The sequence below is a fragment of the Salmo salar genome, chromosome ssa03 (assembly GCF_905237065.1).
Source record: "Salmo salar chromosome ssa03, Ssal_v3.1, whole genome shotgun sequence".
In the NCBI taxonomy this organism is placed as follows: domain Eukaryota; kingdom Metazoa; phylum Chordata; class Actinopteri; order Salmoniformes; family Salmonidae; genus Salmo; species Salmo salar.
This window is the reverse complement of record NC_059444.1, coordinates 70,283,935-70,303,683: the sequence shown is the minus strand read 5'-3', so window position 1 is coordinate 70,303,683 and position 19,749 is coordinate 70,283,935. Positions and strand designations below refer to the sequence as shown.

The following is a 19,749-nucleotide window of genomic DNA, read 5'->3' as shown; positions in this document are numbered from 1 at the left end:
AATAGGACCTCGGCTAACTTTTAGTAGGGGATGTGGGGGATGGGGAGAAGGGGGTGCCATAATCGCACAGAGAACAAGGTCTCATTAAATTATGACGATGGACCTTATGAAGAATAAATTAAATAATACATCAACTAAGGGGCCTTTTCATGAATATGCTCCATGTCACGGTGTAATTGAAAAAGACAAGCTCTATATGAGGAAACGGACTGTCCCTTTTTATTTCCTGGCTTTGGAGAAGGGCGCAAACGGTTGGGTCATTCTTTCAATAGGAGGCTGGGTCTGGTCAGCCTAACCAGCAGGCCCCGACAAATACACCAACACACAGACATACAAGCAATCAGCCCAAGGTCACAGGGTCTGAATGTAAAAGTCTCTTGAAACCTGTCCCTTTTTAAATGGGAGCCTGTGTTCCGTTTAAGCGGCAGATTAATTTCATGAGAATCACGTTTGTTAGCTTTCAGCCACCCACCGAGCAAGACCCGTACATCATTCTGCAATGTCCTTGTACCAGATAACCAGCTTTTCAAAACAGAAAACAATATTGTACTCAGCATGTAGATTTTCTCCTTAAACACGAGGCACGGACTTTAACAACGTGTTAGACAGGCCAAATACGTCTATTTTATCTTACTCCCCTGAGAAAAGGAAAGAATAAACAATTGACACAGACAATTCCATTAAAAGTAATAGAAAGCAATTGGCTACACTACTCTCTTGTTTTGTTTTCTCAAAACCAATGAGTGAAATAACTTCTCAAATGATGATCGTCTGCAAAGTCTATAAGCAAAAAGACGGAGGAAAAACTGAGTTAAATGGACAGGCTGAAAGCAATAATTAAACCACGTACTACCTTGGTTACAAATCACAGGCACACAAGCCACAGAGTTCTGTAGTGACAGCTTCCAAAAAGATCCTTAAGCACATTTGATGGCGTTAGCAGTTTGTCTCGTGTGGCTAACTGCCACTCTTTATGGTAATGTGACAGCAGCACCAGCACAACACACACAAAGGGTTAACAACTGCTCAATCTGCTGGAGTGGAAGCAATATGCTGTAGTTAGCAAACACAGATGGGACAAACTCTTCCTAAACAGGGTAAGTAGGTAAGCCACAGTCCCGTGTGGCTCAGTTGGTAGAGCATGGTGTTTGCAACGCCAGGGTTGTGGGTTCGATTCCCACGGGGGACAGTAAAAAAAAAATGTATGAAATGTATGCATTCACTACTGTAAGTCGCTCTGGATAAGAGTGTCTGCTAAATGACTAAAATGTAAAATGTAAATATAGGTTCTAGTCTTTCAAAAGTCTCTGACTGAATGATCAGTTGGATCCTCAGCCTACATTATTGTTCTCTGACTCAGAGATCCTGCATGACCTCTTAAGTCCCCCTTGCCAACAGTCCCTCCAGTCCTCTCCCAGTACAGCTGTGTTCCTCTGCAGTGTCCTGCTCTGATTGGGTTCTGCCTCGTGGTGGTGTGGAGTGGACTCCCCTTGTGTGGTTCCCAACTCAAACACTTCCCCCTGCTGAGGTAATCTCTATTAAACCATCTGCACTGTCATCTCCCTGCAGCTCTGGGATGGCTGCACCACAACAGAGCTGCAGCTACACTACAGCACCCTCGCTCCCTCTCCTCCAAAGTGAAATATACAAACATCTGAAGAAAGCATCACTCGCTTTTCAACATGCAGACAGAGGCATGAAAAGAAACCCTGGGGTAAAATACTGTATCTGTGCGTATTATCTGGGCTTATCTGCGTCTGTTCTCTCTGTGGGTCCCCGAGTGTGTGAGTGAGTCTGACTCGTTCAATGGAGTGGATCTAAACAGATGGTTGACACAAAGGTGGCCTCGTTTCATGGTGGGTGGCGCCCGCTGAGAGAATATTTCAATTCACTGGGCATCCACTCACTTTGAGTGGTCTAATGGACACAGCCTTTAATACGCACATATGCATAAAGACAAACAGGGAAAGAATGCAGTGTCAGCAAAACCTAATTTTGAGCTGATATACAGTATTGATTTCCATCACTTTCTCAACCACAAGAAAAACATTCTCAATATAAAATCAGCCATTTAAATCACAGTTGGGTTATCCAACAGTATATGTACGCATTATGGAACCAGTGGACAGCTAGGGCCTTTTTTATGCAGTAAAGTCCCAATGGTGTTGCTAATTGCAATTGAAAATCAAAAGGTAAACCTCGCCAGGGAGCAACAACGGACAAAGAGATTTAATTGAGGTCTCAGGAAATCTCTCTGCTGGGGTTAAGCCAGTCCCCAGAAAGACCCCATTGTTGCACTTTCACGACGAAACATAATCCTTACAATTAAAACTGCAGTCCAATGTAAAGGGCAGGTCAACGGCTAGGATTGGTCAAGCACACAATGACCTACAACCTTACGCTTGGATATGCATGACTGAGGAAAAGCCCAATCGAAGTGAGTGGGTAGGATGTAAGATTTCTCTTAGTGTCTAAAGATAATGTATATTGGTTTTAAGGGAGAGTGAAAACAGCCTGGGTTCTGGACACGAGAATCAGTCAGCAGCAGATCAAATCTCACCCAACTCATCTTCGTAGCCCTTTACACTCGTACCGTGTACAGGTTGAAAATAGCAGATTTGGGCACGGATAAATGCCTAAATTGGAATGCTGTGGCTGAAGAGTAACATGATGTCAGAGTTCTGCGCTTCACGTCACTGTAAGGGTTTGACTGACCGCTGTTCTGAACGAGTGTGACAAGTAGTTGCGGCTACTTACACAAACACCCATTAAAATTAAGAGGACTATGTATTTTGGAAGATGACGTTTGTTATGTATTATGTCATACAAGTGAGTACAAAATGTACACTTCACATATCTATATGATCAAACTCATGCATATGCAATATCAACGTTTATGATCACTATGTTTGATGTACAGTTACAAGATGACATGGCATCATAAACTGGGGTGTCTAAACAGAATGAGCCTATTTTTGTCTTTTGTGGAGAAAATTTGCCACGGCACATGCACTCATTCTAACGCGCACCAAAATTATGACCCATTTCCCTGAACTGCATTGTGAAAGCCTAACACTGTAAAATCGTACTTTAGAATTTTGTTTGTCATGTTGGCAATATAACAAGCTTTCAAATGATGCCCACCTGATCCAGACTGTGATTTATAAATGGACAGTTTCTGGATTGTGAAAACAACAGTAATTGTGTGATGGCTGGGATGCAGGATACGACACAGACAAGAGGGCAAAAAAAAGCACCTTGTAGTTGAAGACTTTTCTCTGAGTAATAAAAGTGCATTAAAATTACTTAAGACACGTGCACACTTTGGAGAGGTCTGTGGCCTCTTGGATAGACCAATTAGTCCTCTCACTCAAACACTTGGAATTATTTGTCTTATGTTGCACCTACCCCACATTTTCCAGGAATATTCTTATGTTACTGAATATATCCAGAGTAATTCCAGATTTTGTTATGAACAAATGCAACAGAAGTACAATAAATGTAAAATGAACATAAAATGCAGTGTAATTTTTGGATTCGGTCTTGTGTCAGGTGATCTGTTGTGTCCTCACCTTTGGTCCAATAATTATCCAATAATCTCAAAACTGTTCCCTTTCAATTGCTACCATGATTATGCATATCTTTTTCATATTTCTTCTGTCAGAAACATTTCAATTTAGCCCTATCCATATAGGCAAATTCCTACAAGTGTAAAAGGGGAGTATAAGTATAAGTGTAAAAGAGGTATTGCAGATCGTGATGGAGAAAATGGCTGCTATGCTCCACAGCATGATTCATACTGTTTTGTGTGGACACCATTGATCTAATCAAAGGTCAGAGCGACCCAAACAGGCCACCCACCGTGCAGCTTGTATGCTGTTATTAGTCCGTCTTGCTATGACAAAAGCCTGTGTTTACAATCAATGTCGTCTGAGCTCCGTCTGAAATGGGACTAAAGAATGTGAAAGGAACTGACATACAGTACAGCCCAGCACAAGCTGTGTGAAAAGCTTGACGTCCATTGAAGGTTTCCAGAATGACAAAACCTTTGATCACCTGGAATACCTTTTTCATTTCAGTCACAAAGTCACTGAATGAACTGATATGACTTTTAGTTTCAAAAGAACTCGCAGAGCTGGCCATTGACGATAAGTCAACCTGACAAATAGTCCAGACACCTCAGGGTAAGGTGTGAGGCTAACCTCCAGAATTGTGACTTCCATTCCGTGCAATCCAGTGAATATTGTTATTGAGTTTCACTCATATCCTCTGCATGCATGAGGTGCAAAGTTCATACTATGTGTAGGCACTACCTCTCAATCCTAGAGAGTGGTTTGACAGGCTTAGTGATGGGGGGGGGGATCGATATAGTTACATATCGGAAGATTATTTTTGGACAATATTATATTGATACTTTGACTTCAAGTATCGATGTGTAAAAAAAATGTATTTAATACATACATACATACATACATACATACATACATACATACATACATACATACACAGTTGAAGTCAGAAGTTCACAGTCAGAAGTTGGAGTCATTAAAACTCGTTTTTCAACCACTCCACAAATGTCTTATTAACAAACTATAGTTTTGGCAAGTCGGTTAGGACATCTACTTTGTGCATGACACAAAGTCATTTTTCCAACAATTGTTTACAGACAGATTATTTCACTTATAATTCACTGTATCACAATTCCAGTGGGTCAGAAGTTTACATACACTACGTTGACTGTGCCTTTAAACAGCTTGGAAAATTCCAGAAAATTATGTCATGACTAGAAGCTTCTGATAGGCTAATTGACATAATTTGAGTCAATCGGAGGTGTACCTGTGGATGCATTTCAAGACCTACCTTCAAACTCAGTGCCTCTTTGCTTGACATCATGGGAAAATCTAAAGAAATCAGCCAAGACCTAAAAATAAATTGTTGACCTCCACAAGTCTGGTTCATCCTTGGGAGCAATTTCCAAACGCCTGAAGGTACCACGTTCATCTGTACAAACAACAGTACGCAAGTATAAACACCATGTGACCACGGAGCCGTCATAACGCTCAGGAAGGAGACTTGTTCTGTCTCCTAGAGATGAACGTACTTTGGTGCGAAAAGTGCAAATCAATCCCAGAACAACAGCGAAGGATCTTGTGAAGATGCTAGAGGAAACCGGTACAAAAGTATCTACCGTAATTTCCGGACTATGAAGCGCACCTGAATATAAGCCGCACCCACTGAATTAAAAATATATATATATTTTGAACAAAAATAAGCCGCACATGTCTATAAGCCGCAGGTGCCTACCGGTACATTGAAACAAATGAACTTTACACAGGCTTTAACGAAACACGGCTTGTAACAAAAATAATAGGCTTTAACCTGTTAGGGCTAGGGGGCAGTATTGACACGGCTGGATAAAAAACGTACCCGATTTAATCTGGTTACCACTCCTGCCCAGTAACTAGAATATGCATATAATTAGTGGCTTTGGATAGAAAATACCCTAAAGTTTCTAAAACTGTTTGAATGGTGTCTGAGTATAACAGAACTCATATGGCAGGCCAAAACCTGAGAAGATTTCAAGCAGGAAGTGGCCTGTCTGAGAAGTAGTGTTTCATCTTGGCTCTTTTTATTGAAGACTCAGGATCTGTGCAATAACGTGACACTTCCTACGGCTTCCATAGGGTCTCAGAGCCCGGGAAAAAGCTGAACGATATCGAGGCAGCCTCTGGCTGAAACACTTCATCGCTTTTGGCAAGTGGCCACTCAGAGTACTATGGGCTTAGGCGCGTGCCCGCTTCGACCGAATGCTTTCTTTTCCTTTGTCTGTTTACCTAAAAGCAGATTCCCGGTCGGAATATTATCGCTTTTTTATGAGAAAAATGGCATAAAAATGTATTTTAAACAGCGGTTGACATGCTTCGAAGTACGGTAATGGAATATTTAGAATTTTTTTGTCACGAATTGCGCCATGCTCGCCACCCTTATTTACCCTTTAGGATAGTGTCTAGAACGCACGAACAAAACGCCGCTATTTGGATATAACGATGGATTATTTTGGACCAAACCAAGATTTGTTATTGAAGTAGAAGTCCTGGGAGTGCATTCTGACGAAGACAACAAAGGTAATAACATTTTTCTTATAGTAAATCTGACTTTGATGAGTGCTAAACTTGCTGGGTGTCTAAATAGCTGAGAATATTGTAAAATGTGCTTTCACCGAAAAGCTGTTTTAAAATCGGACATATCGAGTGCATAGAGGAGTTATGTATCTATAATTCTTAAAATAATTGTTATGCTTTTTGTGAACGTTTATCGTGAGTAATTTAGTAAATTCACCGGCAGTGTTCGGTGGGAATGCTAGTCACATGCTAATGTAAAAAGCTGGTTTCTGATATAAATATTAACTTGATTGAACAAAACATGCATGTATTGTATAACATAATGTCCTAGGGTTGTCATCTGATGAAGATCATCAAAGGTTAGTGTTACATTTAGCTGTGGTTTGGGTTTATGTGACATTATATGCTAGCTTGAAAAATGGGTGTCTGATTATTTCTGGCTGGGTACTCTGCTGACATAATCTAATGTTTTGCTTTTGTTGTGAAGCCTTTTTGAAATCGGACAGTGTGGTTAGATTAACGAGAGTCTTATCTTTAAAATGGTGTAAAATAGTCATATTTTTGAAAAATTGAAGTAATAGCATATCTAAGGTATTTGAATAACGCGCCACAGGATTCAACTGGCTGTTGAGTAGCCCATAGAGGTTAACGAAACACGGCTTGTAACAAAAAATAAAAAATTAGTACTAAGCTTTAGTTGTCTTTTTGCACTGAGTCAATTCCTCACGCTGCTGTTTCCAACGTCTTATCATCGACTCATTAAGACCAAGCTCCTGTGCAGCAGCTCTATTTCCTTTTCCAACAGCCAGATCAATCGCCTTCAACTTGAAAGCTGCATCATATGCATTTCTCCGTGTCTTTGCCATGATGAGGGTGACAAAATGACTACCATAATCAGAATGATGGGAAGTTTGAGAGCGCTCGATTTAATCTAAACAGTAAACAAAAAAGTTGAAAGCGGGAAAAATCCATATATTAGCCGCGTCATTGTTTAAGCCGCGAGGTTCAAAGCGTGGGAAAAAAGTTGCGGCTTATAGTCCGGAATTTACGGTATATCCACAGTAAAACGAGTCCTATATCGACATAACCTGAAAGGCCACTCAGGAAGGAAGAAGACACTGCTCCAAAACCGCCATAAAAAATAAACAGACCACGGTTTGCAACTGCACATGGGGACAAAGATCGTACTTTTTGGAGAAATGTCCTCTGGTCTGATGAAACAAAAATGGAACTGTTTGGCCATAATGACCAGCATTATGTTTGGAGGAAAAAGAGGGAGGCTTGCAACCCGAAGAGCACCATCCCAACCGTGAACACGGGGGTGGCAGCGTCATGTGGGGGTGCTTTGCTGCAGGAGGGACTGGTGCACTTCACAAAATAGATGGCATCATGAGGTAGGAAAATTAGGTGGATATATTAAAGCAACATCTCAAGACATTAGTCAGGAAGTTAAAGCTTGGTCGCAAATGGGTCTTCCAAATGGATAATGACCCCAAGCATACTTCCAAAGTTGTCGCAAAATGGCTTAAGGACAACAAAGTCAAGGTATTGGAGTGGCCATCACAAAGCCCTGACCTCAATCTTATAGAAGATTTGTGGGCCGAACTGAAAAGGCATGTGCGAGCAAGGAAACCCACAAACCTGACTCAGTCACACCAGCTCTGTCAGGAGGAATGGGTCAAAATTCACCCAACTTATTGTGGGAAACTTGTGGAAGGCTACCCGAAACGTTTGACCCAAGTTTAAATTGTTTAAGGCAATGCTACCAAATACTAATTGAGTGTATGCAAACTTCTGACCCACTGGGAATGTGATGAAAGAAATACAAGCTGAAATAAATCACTCTCTCTACTATTATTCTGACATTTCACATTCTTAAAATAAAGTGGTGATCCTAACTGACCTAAAACAGGGAATTTTTACTAGGATTAAATGTCAGGAATTGTGAAAAACTGAGATTAAATGTATTTGGCTAAGGTGTATGTAAAATTCCGACTTCAACTGTGTGTGTGATTTTTATATATATATATATATATATATACACACACACACACACACTTTTTGTTGTTGCTTGGTAGCATTAGCTAGAGCAAGTCGGCTGTACCGAGCAAAAACTCCGTTATTTTTCATCCTACAGCTTGTTCTTCATCTTTTTAAAATAGTGAGCCAACTTGTTTTCAGCACTTATTTCCATGACTAATCAAAACTCATTTTCTCATGCTCTCGTCTCTGCAGCATTATCGAATTGAAATACATATAGAATCACAATACATATCATATTGGCACCTAAGTATCGTGATAACACCTTGAGGTCCCTGGAAATTCCCAGCCCTAGACAGGCTGTGAAGACGGTAACTTCTTCACAATTGTTCAGATAAGCTGAAGAAATCTATTGACAGCGGTTATCAAAATAGTCCCTCCTATATAATAGACGATCCTTGATTTGGTCAGTGTTTTTCTCACCTCTCTCCCCTTCTCTGTGCTGATCCCCAGAGCCTTGTGGGTCTGCTAGTAGAGCAGAACTACTTTTCTGAACTGGGACAGCTGTTGTCACATACTAAAAATAACCCACAATCTGTTGTCAAAGCACAACAAACACTGCTGCAACCACCGTGGGGCAACTGTCTGAGGAAAAATGACAAATTAAATGAGAGATCTACAAGCATAATGTGAGGTACACTATATACACACAGACACAAACAAAAGTATGTGGACACCCCTTCAAATTTTGTTCGATTCGGCTATTTCAACCACACCTGTTGCTGACAGGTGTATAAAATCGAGCACACAGCCATGCAACATCCATGGACAAACATTGGCAGTAAAATGGCCCGTACTCAAGAGTTAAGTGACTTTCAACGTGGCACCGTCATAGGATGCCACTTTTCCAACAAATCAGTACGTCAAAATTCTGCCCTGTTAGTGCTGCCCTGGTCAACTGTAAGTGCTATTATTGTGGAGTGGAAACGTCTAGGAGCAACAATGACTCAGCCGCAAAGTGGTAGGCCACACAAGCTCACAGAACGGGACCGCCGAGTGCAGAAGTGTGCAGACCATGATTTTGGAATGAGATGTTCGACGAGCAGGTGTCCACAGTTTTGGTCATGTACGGGAAATGGGGATACCTAGTCAGTTGTACAACTGAATGCCTTCAACTGAAATGTGTTTTGTATCTTGTTCTGATAAAGGGACTGGGACATTCAAATCGACCAATGAGATCTAGAATAAGACTAGCTTGTGGCTCAGTTGATGACGATTAGAACGGTCTGGCCGGGCAGACCACTGATATGTGGGTGGCATCTATAAAAAACTGGTCTGATGAGGAGGCCGGTGGCCCGAAACATGCAACGCCCAGGGTTGTGACTTTCAGACCAACACAGTACAGGGCAGGTGAAAAAAAGCTCGTAAGCCTGTCTGTATGGACAACAGTCCATTCTTGAGGGTGCAGAGGGTAGAAGGCCCCCTGGAGGAACCACTCCATCAACCCTACTTCTGTCTGTTTGTGACATTAGCCTGAGTTCTCTATATCATGCTCTCTCCTTCTCTTTCACTCTCTCTCAAACAGCCACCCACACGGGGATTACAGCTGTGCGCCGTTATGCTGTAATCGGGCTGCCCTTTAATCTTTCCTTGCTTCCTTTTCTAAACCCTAATAACGCTGTGGCTGGACTAATGTGTCCGACATCAATCCCACTCCCCCTGTGGCAGCCAGTGGTGCCCTACACAGTACGGCAGCCCAGGCAGACCAAAATGCGCACCCAACTGAGGAAGTTCAGGTTGCATTAGTGCTTAGCACAAAACCACAACATACACAGTACACACACTATTGATTATTTAAGATTAATACGTATGGTACACAGAGCAGTTACCACAGTAAAATCCCTTAACCTGTTATGGCTAGGGGGCAGTATTTTCACGGCTGGATAAAAAAACGTACCCGATTTAATCTGGTTACTACTCCTGCCCAGTAACTAGAATATGCATATAATTATTGGCTTTGGATAGAGAACACTCCAAAGTTTCTAAAACTGTTTGAATGGTGTCTGTGAGTATAACAGAACTCAAATGGCAGGTCAAAACCTGAGAGATTCCTTTACAGGAAGTGGCCTGTCTGACCATTTCTTGAACTTCTTTGCCATCTCATTCAATTACAAAGGATCTCTGCTCTAACGTGACACTTCCTACGTCTTCCATAGGCTCTCAGAGCCCGGGAAAAAACAGAATGTCGTCATCCCAGCCCCAGGCTGAAACACATTATCGCCTTTCTCAAGTGGCCGATCAAGGGACTGTGGGCTTAGGCGCGTGCCCTGGCTGCCCCCGTCTTTGTGATTTTTCCTCTGTTTGCCGAAAAGGAGATTCCCGGTTGGAATATTATTGCTTTTTTACGAGATAAATTGCATAAAAATGTATTTTAAACAGCGGTTGACATGCTTCGAAGTACGGTAATGGAATATTTAGATTTTTTTTGTCACGAATTGCGCCATGCGCACGACCCTGATATACCATTTCGGATAGTTTCTGGAACGCACTAACAAAACGCCGCTATTCGGATATAACGATGGATTATTTGGGACCAAACCAACATTTGTTATTGAAGTAGCAGTCCTGGGAGTGCATTCTGACGAAGACAACAAAAGGTAATCAAACTTTTATAATAGTAAATCTGATTTTGGTGAAGGCTAAACTTGCCGGGTGTCTAAATTGCTAGCCCGTGATGACTGGGCTATGTACTTAGAATATTGCAAAATGTGCTTTCACCAAAAAGCTATTTTAAAATCGGACATATCGAGTGCATAGAGGAGTTCTGTATCTATAATTCTTAAAATAATTGTTATGCTTTTTGTGAACGTTTATCGTGAGTAATTTAGTAAATTGTTAGTAAATTCCCCGGAAGTTTGCGGGGGGTATGCTAGTTCTGAACATCACATGCTAATGTAAAAAGCTGTTTTTTGATATAAATATGAACTTGATTGAACAAAAAATGCATGTATTGTATAACATAATGTCCTAGGTGTGTCATCTGATGAAGATCATCAAAGGTTAGTGCTGCATTTAGCTGTCTTCTGGGTTTTTGTGACATTATATGCTAGCTTGAAAAATGGGTGTCTGATTATTTCTGGCTGGGTACTCTGCTGACATAATCTAATGTTTTGCTTTCGCTGTAAAGCCTTTTTGAAATCGGACAGTGTGGTTAGATAAAGGAGAGTCTTGTCTTTAAAATGCTGTGAAATAGTCATATGTTTGAAAAATTGAAGTTTTTGTATTTTTGAGGAATTTGTCATTCGCGCCACGCCTATCATTGGATATTGGAGCAGGTGTTCCGCTAGCGGAACGTCTAGATGTAAGAGGTTAAGGAAACCGATAACACCATAGCATGGGATTAAAGCCCCTTATCAATGACACCTATAGAACTGGGAGCTACAAATGCCTGGTCAAGGTACAAATGGAGGATTAAAACTTATTATGGATCGAATCCCGTTAACGGGATCGATTTGACAACATCCGGTGAAACTGCAGAGCGCGAAATTCCCAAAAAAGTATTAAAAATATTTAACTTTCATACATTCACAAGTGCAATACACCAAATTAAAGAATAACTTCTTGTTAATCTAGCCACCATGTCAGATTTCAAAAAGGCTTTACGGCGAACGCAAACCATGCTATTATCTGAGGACAGCACCCCATCAAACAAACACATGACAATCATAATTCAACCCGCCAGGCACGACACAAAACTCAGAAATAACGATATAATTCATGCCTTACCTTTGAAGATCTTCTGTTGGCACTCCAATATGTCCCATAAACATCATAAATGGTCCTTTTGTTCGATAAATTCCGTCGTTATTTCTCCAAAATGTCCATTTATTCGGCGCGTTTTATTCAGAACTCGCGCAACATGACTACAAAATATCTAATAAGTTACCTGTAATCTTGATCCAAACATTTCAAACAACTTTCCTAATACAACTTTAGGTATTTTTTTACGTAAATAATCGATCAAATTTAAGACGAGATAAACTGTGTTCAATACGATGTGGAGCGAGCTTTCAGGTCATGCGCCCCAAACACAACAGTACACTAGGCTCGACCCTCGTTCTGAATAGCCATACTTCTTCATTACTCAAAAGAAAAACATCAACCAATTTCTAAAGACTGTTGACATCCAGTGGAAGCGATAGGAACTGCAAGCAAGTGCCTTAGAAATCTAGATCCACATAGAAAAGCCATTGAAAAAACACTGTCAACTCAAAAAACAAAATACTGGATGGTTTGTCCTCGGGGTTGCGCCTGCCAAATAAGTTGTGTTATAGTCACAGACATAATTTTAACAGTTTTAGAAACTTTAGAGTGTTTTCTATCCAAATCTACCAATTATATGCATATACTAGCTTCTGGGCCTGAGTAGCAGGCAGTTTACTTTGGGCACACTTTTCATCCGGACGTGAAAATACCACCCCCTAGCCTGAAAAGGTTTTAACTGACAATCTGTTGCCAGGAGAGACTACTCAATTTTGAGGTTGAGAAGATGTGATGGTGAGGAGAGAAATGTGGTTGATGAGGACAGGAGAGAAGGGCCATTAACAGATAGAATGACCACTGAAACACAGAGAACCTCCTGAACATAGTTCAAAGACCAGCTTTGAGCAATTCCATTGGTATACAACAACTGAGCAGCAACTAACGCTAACATATTGAACGCAGTGTGTTTGCTAATGCCTACACCCTCTTAGAGGCTCAAAACTAAGTCAAACTAATTGCATAACCAAAACAAAAAAGTAATTAGGAATTGTAATTATGGTTCTTTTTGTAATGCCTTTTTCATACACTCAAAGAATGGGACGGCATAATATATGAATGAATAGGCTCATTTGAATTCTTTAGCTAAACCAAAACAAAATAATTAAGCATTTCCCAATGCCGTATTGTCAGCCTTTCTGACAACTGTTTTCTGATTAAGCATATTACAATAGGAGTCAATACTAAAGCACCCTCTGACTCACTCAGTTCATAAAGAGACTTTGCAGTAGGGTGATAAAGCAGGTCACTTAGTTTGGAGCTTGAAGCCTTCCAGTGAAATGATATGGACGTTGTAAAGAAAAAGGAAAATACTGGGCTGCATAATGACTCCAGATGGCAAAGACTCTAGATGTTGTGGACATTGTGCCTAGATAGACTCATCATTAGGACGAAGGGCACCTTGGTCTTTGGGGTGGGGCAGAGACGTGTCAGAGGGCATAAGCAGGCATAGCGTAGGTGGGAGAGGAGAGGTATTTCCATTGGGCAGGACAGAGCGGTGTATGGAGAGCAGCTGGGCTTAAAAGGAATAGTCAATCAATTATTTAAAGTGATCATGGGGAGTGGTGGGCAGTGGCTAAGGGGCCAGAGCGTTTGACCCAGGCACGTCAAAGACAAAGGGGGGCTGAGGAGCAGGAAGACACTCCACTCCCTGTGTGCTAACAGAAGCTGATGAATGTTTTATCAAAGCCCAATTATTTATTTAAGGACGAGTCCACCACGGGATGAAATCTAATAAGGTTTCATGGAGAAGAAAATGGGAGAAAATACAACTAAGCCAATAGAAGTCCAAATGCCTGTAAGCAGGAGAGACCAAAACTAGTAACAGGAGACAACTTCTTCAAGAAATACCAGAGAACAGTTGACTTTGTCAGATACAGTCAATTTTTTGAAACATATTACCAAGCAGACATCATCTCAACATCTACTATAATAAGAAGCAATAAGAAGCAATCAGTTAGATAAATTAACACAGAGGTGGAAATGTCCCTTTCCTAAAAGGAAACTTTGTGAAACTGCAAGGTAAACAAAAAATACAGGAGGAGATTATAAATCAGCATAATTTCAATTCGTTGACATGATGTAAGAGGCTTATCCCAGACGAGATAAAAAACAACAATGCATTTATTGGAGAATTGTTTGGGTATGCTCGTTCTGTTGAAAATGAGTGAGGGTGGAGGGAGGAGGGATGGTGGAGGGAGAACAGTGGAGGGGGGAAATAATACAGGAGGAGATCAGCACATCTATCACTGTCGGCCGGCAAAGTTAAAGCAAAAGTGGAAATCGCAGGAGTTTCGCTCTCTTAAGACTTCAAGGGCACACACACTTGCTCAGGGCTGCGGGAGGGGAGGCGTGAGAGGGAGACCGAACTGGAAGGGGCTCTCTGGGCTGAGGCTGACACAAACACCGACAGGGGTTGGCACATTGGGGCTCAGTCACGATGGCAGGGGCTGACAGAGAGAGGTGTGGTACATCATGTGTCCTCCAGGGGCCTTTGGGACGGGGGTAGAAGGACAGCGGTGAGAAACAGGGGTGCAGTATGTACTCACCAGAAACACCTTGTAGGCGTCTTTCCTGGTGACAGGCCCCCAGCACAAGTCGGTGTCGTCGTATTTCACACCGCCAGCACTGCATGAGTGGTTACCACTACAGAGAGAACAGACAAACTGGTGATCATTACAGATCCCTTCATGATCAGATCAAATCAGTCCAAGAATAACATATGACAGGAAAGACTAGTTTACAATATTGCAAAAGAACATGAAACAATGATAAAAGATTAAATATGACAGGGCAGAATTACTAAAACTTTGCAGACTTGCCAGTTCCTACTACCTCGGAGTGGTTAGATTATCAGTGAGGCCAGTTCCTACTACCTCGGAGCGGTTAGATTATCAGTGAGGCCAGTTCCTACTACCTCGGAGCGGTTAGATTATCAGTGAGGCCAGTTCCTACTACCTCGGAGCGGTTAGATTATCAGTGAGGCCAGTTCCTACTACCTCGGAGCGGTTAGATTATCAGTGAGGCCAGTTCCTACTACCTCGGAGCGGTTAGATTATCAGGGAGGTCAGTTCCTACTACCTCGGAGCGGTTAGATTATCAGTGAGGCCAGTTCCTACTACCTCGGAGCGATTAGATTATCAGTGAGGCCAGTTCCTACTACCTCGGAGCGGTTAGATTATCAGTGAGGCCAGTTCCTACTACCTCAGAGCGGTTAGATTATCAGTGAGGCCAGTTCCTACTACCTCGGAGTGGTTAGATTATCAGTGATGCCAGTTCCTACTACCTCGGAGCGGTTAGATTATCAGTAAGAAAAGTATCAGTAAAAGTTATATCACTGCACAAGACTTTACTGAGTTGAAGTGATGATCCAGTCTTCCTGGTGGAAAATTACACATTGTCATTCTGAGGCAATCACAAAACTCTTTCAGTACTGCCAACAAGGTGCGGCAGACTCTAATGATTATGTCCCATAATTGATGCTCAGTCTGCCTCTGCCACTGAGAAGTCTGCTGTGGCAAGGCTTTACAAAGAGATACCGCTCTGCGATCTCAATCTCCTGGCTCTCCTCAGTGGCAGAGCCAGTCGGGCGGGGAGCTCCGGTCTGTGCCATAGGGTAATTCCTTTTTAAGTGTCTGTTCCGCCTCACATTTTAGCTAGAAAGTTACCACGGGGCATTTCGACCCCGCTGAGTCAGAGGGGGACAAACGTATATTTTTCATGCTATTAGGTTGGTATGTTAATAGAACTTCCTCTGATGTGGTAAGTGGTTAAATTGTAATCTTGAATTGAAATGTATTCACTCACCTTCACCTTTAAAAGCTAAGTATCTCTATACATTTTTAAGGATCTCATCCTCACCACATCATGTTCATAAGAAACCCCTATATGGCACTCCCAGGTCTCACTGAACCCTTAAAAAGTCACTGATAATCTAACGTCATTTGGACAAAATGGGAGAGCGCTTAAGTTTTTGGCGCGGGGGTCTTTGGTTGAAATTGTACTTTTTGGTACACCATAAGAAAGTCAATCATCTTTCTGTCATAAAGCTACACCAAATTGAATTGTGATCCTGACGGTTAAGGTGGTCTCACCAGGACAATAGTTTCTCTAGAGAAGAGCCTCCCTTAGATCTGCAGGCTAAGTCATACCGTCTGAGAATGGAACAATATGGAATATGTGATGTCACCCAGCCCACCGGGCCAGTGGAGGGGACTTAAAAACCTGTCTGGAAGCCAATCAACAAAAAGTAAATGCCAAGAGCACTGGTGGGAGGTCAGGAAGGCTAAAGGCCCCCTCATCAGAAAGTTTTACTGAGAAAGAAGGTCAGGGAACAGCCAAAGTGCAGAAACAAAAACAGAACTGAGAGAAAGGGATATGCTTTGTCCTGCCAAAAGTAAATGCTCCAAGTACTTGGGAAAGTCAGCTGCACCCACAGTAGTCATAAAGTTGCTTGAAATAATACCCCCGAATAAGAAACCCATGAATGTAATGAATCAGCAGCAAGCTGGCTGGTCTTACCAGGCTACTTCCATTAGTGATATGGGTACAGCAGCAGCATAGATGGCCAGGTCTCCATACAGGTAGACTACCATGCAGATGTAGAACATGTTGACACCAACTGAAAAACAAAACCAAACGGTTAAGACATAAGCAGATTATACCTGGATCTATACATAAAATGTCATACATTGTATATTTCTAGTGTATATGACTGTGTTATCAATTCCTCCGAGAGAATCTGCCTACACACATGCAGGGATAGCTTAGCTAACACATTCCTCATCTTTAACAGACGTCAGATGCCTGATTATGAAACATGGTCAATGCAACTTGTGTCAAACTTCAACAGCTGAACGTGCAGTCTCCATCAGAGGCAATCTCCTCCATCTCTACACCTCCACTCCTCCATCAATCTCCTGCTTCTCCCTCCGGGATGGCAGCCACAACTGCAGCAGCACATTTCTCCGCTCCTCCGGAAGAATATTAATCACACTAATTAAGAAAGTAATCACTTCATGATGAAAATTCTCCTCATTACCTCCCCCACACCCACCTCACACTACTGGCCCATCCAAGCTGGCGCAACGAGTGGAGATTGAGAGCTTTCAACAACGGGAGACCGATAGCCATGGTGTGCCAGGCATCCATCATACACTGGAGTTCTCATGTGGGAGGCTCCTGTGTCCTACTGGCCCTGGCAGCCAATTCATTACTGACAGGGAAATTAGAGTGTGGAGTCCATTAAAAATCAATAAAAGGGAGGGGTTTATAGTTTTACAGGGCTAAATTGAATTAATCTGATCTGAGAGTAAAGGGACAAATGGCAACCTTCTGCTGCCCATCACACAGCCGAGCTGAGGGAAACAAGAAAAGGGACATGGAAGAGGACTAGTTGGTCCAACAGACAGGTAAGCCCATGTAGTTGTAAAACAGTTATCACCTGTTTTATGACAGGGTTGGATGGACACTTACAGTAGACTGCATTATGATATGAAGCTATATTACAGTTGCTACAGTAAGTTGCTGCAGCCCTGTTTGAGTTAGATGGAGAGTCTAACAGCAGGTAAATTCTGTGGGAAAGGGCGATGACAGAAAACATTTACCTAGCTAGCACCACCACTCATCTTACCTCCATTGAGGATAATGTGGTGCTAAAGTACTGTGGGAGAGGGAACCAAAGGGCACTTTGGTAGCCAGGTTGTGTTTATTCTCTTCCAGGACCATCTGATCACATCATTGTGCAGTGGTGCACTGAGGTCATAAAACACAGGCTGGGGAAAATAAACATTGATAACTCAAGAAGACATCAGTGTGTGTGATTACACTATACTGTACCTATCAGTATTGATCTGCACACTGATTACAGTATGAAAGTATCTCACAGGTTGGTGGGGGGGGGGACGGGACTCGATTCTCTCTGCATCAATTCTACACATTCCATTTTCACCTCCTCTCCGACAACCCCACGTTCAGAGGTTAGCACTGTACAGTACTCTCTACCATTCCTGCATGTCTCCATCTGGCCCTATGGAAAGGAAGCCTGTTAGAGCTTTTGCCTCAGATAGGGGGAATCAGGGCTGCCTGTGCTGCCCATGTCAGTGAGCGATAGCTAGGTGAGGACCCAGCATGACCAAGAGGATGCTGCCCTGCCAGGCTCTGTCATTAATACCTCCCCATTACCCATGCCCAGAGGCTCACACGCTGCTGCTGCAAATGACTCTTCACATAGGAGCTCCACTCAGTCCCCTAGCGGCACGGACACACGTCACTATCAATCACCCTACTGTCGCAGACTGACAGAGGCCCTGATAGCCTCTCTAGCTGGGTCTGGAGGAGGAAGGAGTGGTTCCCAGAAGAAGAGGTACATTAGGAAGTTGCTTCCTTCCAACATCCACAGCCATTTTGTTGAATGCCAACCACGCTGGAAGCCACAGCTGTACTGGTCTCCGCTCTACTATCGTGGAGCTTCATCAGGCAGGAATGTGAGAGCCTGACAACTAAAGGTGGTTTGTTGGATGCAACAGAAATTACTTTCCTTAGGTTTGATTTTGAAACCCCAATGGGCTTTTATTGAGTGAGATGTATTCTTTGTGATAAAACTTAGGATATTGATCTGGATCTTGGGATAATCAGAGTTGAGCATTAATAGCAGCAGGCCCTCTGAAAAGGAAAGCACATCCTTTATGTTCATATACAATAGAGAATTGAAAACTATTTTAGTTGAGGCTTATGTAATTGGGGTGGTGGGAGGGGGGGAAATGGCTGACATAAATATGTCCATTTATCTTCTTAGTGGCAGCGCTGCTCCCCATTTTCCTTTTGTCAGTGCCCCTCATAGCGTACAAGTATGACATTTAAGAAAAGTCATTCAAGTATAAAAAAAAATGTATGCATCGGTGTTAGGTACTCATTAAAGCTGGGGTCTGTAATAAAGGAGACTGGCTTAGTATTCCTCTCTATAAGTCAAGGGTATAAGGTGGTGCATGTTATAGAGCCTGTACCTTCTCCCTCTGTTTGCCATATCCCCATACATCATCCATATCCCCATACATGACTTCTACTGCCTTTTCTACCTAGAGGGACGGTGGGCTGAGATGGGCGAAGGAGCACACAGACCAGCCTCTGTTGTTCACCCCCCTTTGTGATATTAGCCAAAGTCGTCTTCTAATCAACTTGCAAATTGTGGATGGGGAAGGTTACAGTAACACTACACGCACTCTCCTCGCTGCTCCGCAGATAAACCAGCCCCCATCAAAATTCCTGTCAGTACCAGCGGGGCCGATACCCATGGCCTTATTCCAAGCTTGCTCTGCTGCTATGACAATTTTGGCTCAGGAGGAAGTCGAATGCCCTTTCATAGTGATTATTTTTCAATTACATGAAGTGGGGAGAAGGAAAAAAAAAGGATTCCCCCACACATCCACACCGAATCTGCATCTGCGCATCAAGTGAAAAAGTGCCTTTCCTGCCAGTGGTGCCCAGTGCGGTCGAACAGTCCCATCAATAACCAGAACCAGCCCGAGGTAGTAAGGATTCAAGAGGCCAGCTGATAGGCTCTGTGAGCTGCCCTTCCCCACCGCAGGCCTCAGCCCTTCACTCACACAACCAAGCCCATTAACTACAACAACACATTCAATAACACTCCACTATCCAATCCCTCAACAAAAAAACAAGAGATTTTGTTTTAATGCCTGACAGCTTTACCACACCAGTAAAACTCCCTGATCAGACATACCACTAATCTTATACTACCTCCCAGCACTAATTACACAAAGAAGAGTTCATATCAGCGGAGATCTGGGTAGAGAGACAAACAAGACTTCCA

At 42.5% G+C, this 19,749-nt stretch overlaps 1 protein-coding gene and 1 non-coding gene across 3 annotated transcripts in view; one reads left to right on the top strand and one right to left on the bottom strand.

The window, feature by feature from the left end:
* LOC106606959 (transmembrane protein 104) overlaps positions 1-19,749 on the bottom strand; it is an 87,666-nt gene that overhangs the window by 46,827 nt on the left and 21,090 nt on the right. For both annotated transcript variants that reach the window (XM_045715237.1, XM_014203457.2), the window contains exons 7-8: positions 16,443-16,542; positions 14,471-14,567 (exon numbers count right to left, since the gene is read on the bottom strand). In XM_045715237.1, the coding sequence (XP_045571193.1) occupies positions 14,471-14,567; positions 16,443-16,542 (197 nt within the window). The remainder of the gene's footprint in view (positions 1-14,470; positions 14,568-16,442; positions 16,543-19,749) is intronic.
* On the top strand, positions 1,116-1,189 carry trnaa-ugc (transfer RNA alanine (anticodon UGC)). The gene has a single exon. It is a non-coding gene; the product is annotated as a tRNA-Ala (tRNA).